The sequence below is a fragment of the Augochlora pura genome, unplaced genomic scaffold, assembly GCF_028453695.1.
Source record: "Augochlora pura isolate Apur16 unplaced genomic scaffold, APUR_v2.2.1 APUR_unplaced_6411, whole genome shotgun sequence".
Taxonomy (NCBI): Eukaryota; Metazoa; Arthropoda; class Insecta; order Hymenoptera; family Halictidae; genus Augochlora; species Augochlora pura.
In genome coordinates this window covers 1-1,345 of record NW_027586978.1, presented here as the reverse complement: position 1 = coordinate 1,345, position 1,345 = coordinate 1, and the positions used below count along the sequence as shown (strand labels likewise).

The following is a 1,345-nucleotide window of genomic DNA, read 5'->3' as shown; positions in this document are numbered from 1 at the left end:
GTCCAAAATAAGCCATATTTTTTTCAAAATTTTAGAAAGCCGCTAAAGGTGGAAAAATGCCGGAAAACCGCGAAATCTAATTTACCCTGTAACTACCCTCACGGACAAGTTCCAGGGTTAAAATTTTGCACAGATGAGTTTTTATTGGTCAGCTATCGAACGGTCTATGACTCATTGAAAAACCGCTAAGGGCAGTTTTGACCATCTTAATCCACTATGCCCTTTTAGCAGATGATTATATGAATAAGAAATGTACCTCACTGAGTTTTTATGCAGTACGTGAACTAGTAGGCGGTACATTCATACAAAATGTTCAACAGGACGCATCAGAATTTCTGCTCACATTAATCCAACACTTGCATGAGTTGAAATTGATAACGAAACATCAATTATCTCGTACTATCCGTTGTACAACTTGCAACCATACGATAGTTACACATGAAAAAAGTTATATTTTATCTGTGTCAATACCGACGAAAAGCATGAACCTCGAAGAAATGGTATCGGCAATATTTTCAAAATGGCATGCTTTCGATAGTCCATGCGAGCATTGTGGAAGTAGCAGGATACATAAAGCTGACATAACATCTGCTAGTCAGCTCGTAATAATTCATTTAAAAATATTTTCTGTTCAGAATCAGAGGGTTTCAAAAATTAATAACGTGAACATCAAGGCTGTTCCTACTACGATATTGCACATAGCGTCGAAGTCGTACAGAGTTATTAGTGCCATTCTGCATCATGGCGAATCTATTAATAAAGGGCATTACACCTGCCTCCTAAGACAAAAGAATTCTAAATGGATACATGCCGATGATTGTAACATTCGTCCGACACGTTGGCTACGAGGTGCCAAAGACGCTTATATGTTTATCTTAGATAATATATCGCAATAGACTATCATCTTAGAATCATCTTTCTTAGAAAATATATCGCAATCGCAATATACTATCATAAAACATATGATATGAAAAAGCAAGTACTGCAACAACACAACGCAATAACAATAGCAAAAAGAAGTGAAATCCCAATAAAAAAACATTGCCAGGGCAACGTAAAATAGGCCAAGTAGTTGAGTTTGCTTGGGACTTTGGTTCCCACAAAAAAACTCCGACAAATTAACCCACAAAAAGTCTCCACAACAATGAATTCACGCAAACAAGTATACAGAAGATATCAACGTAAAACAATTGGTCCCCCAAAGGAGCATTCAAATTATATTAGTAAACGCTCCAAAAAACCTCTAAGAATTGTTAATAACAATCCCCCATCCCCAAACCCACCCCCACAAAATGGTTTCAAATACAAAAAACGTTAAATTAATGCACAAAAATAAGTACAATGT

At 36.4% G+C, this 1,345-nt stretch overlaps 1 protein-coding gene across 1 annotated transcript; it reads left to right on the top strand.

Moving 5' to 3' along the window:
- Positions 1-482: 482 nt before the first annotated feature.
- LOC144478021 (uncharacterized) lies at positions 483-896 on the top strand. Its single transcript, XM_078195744.1, has one exon. It carries the CDS (start codon positions 483-485, stop codon positions 894-896), a length of 414 nt encoding a protein of 137 aa, XP_078051870.1.
- Positions 897-1,345: the final 449 nt, after the last annotated feature.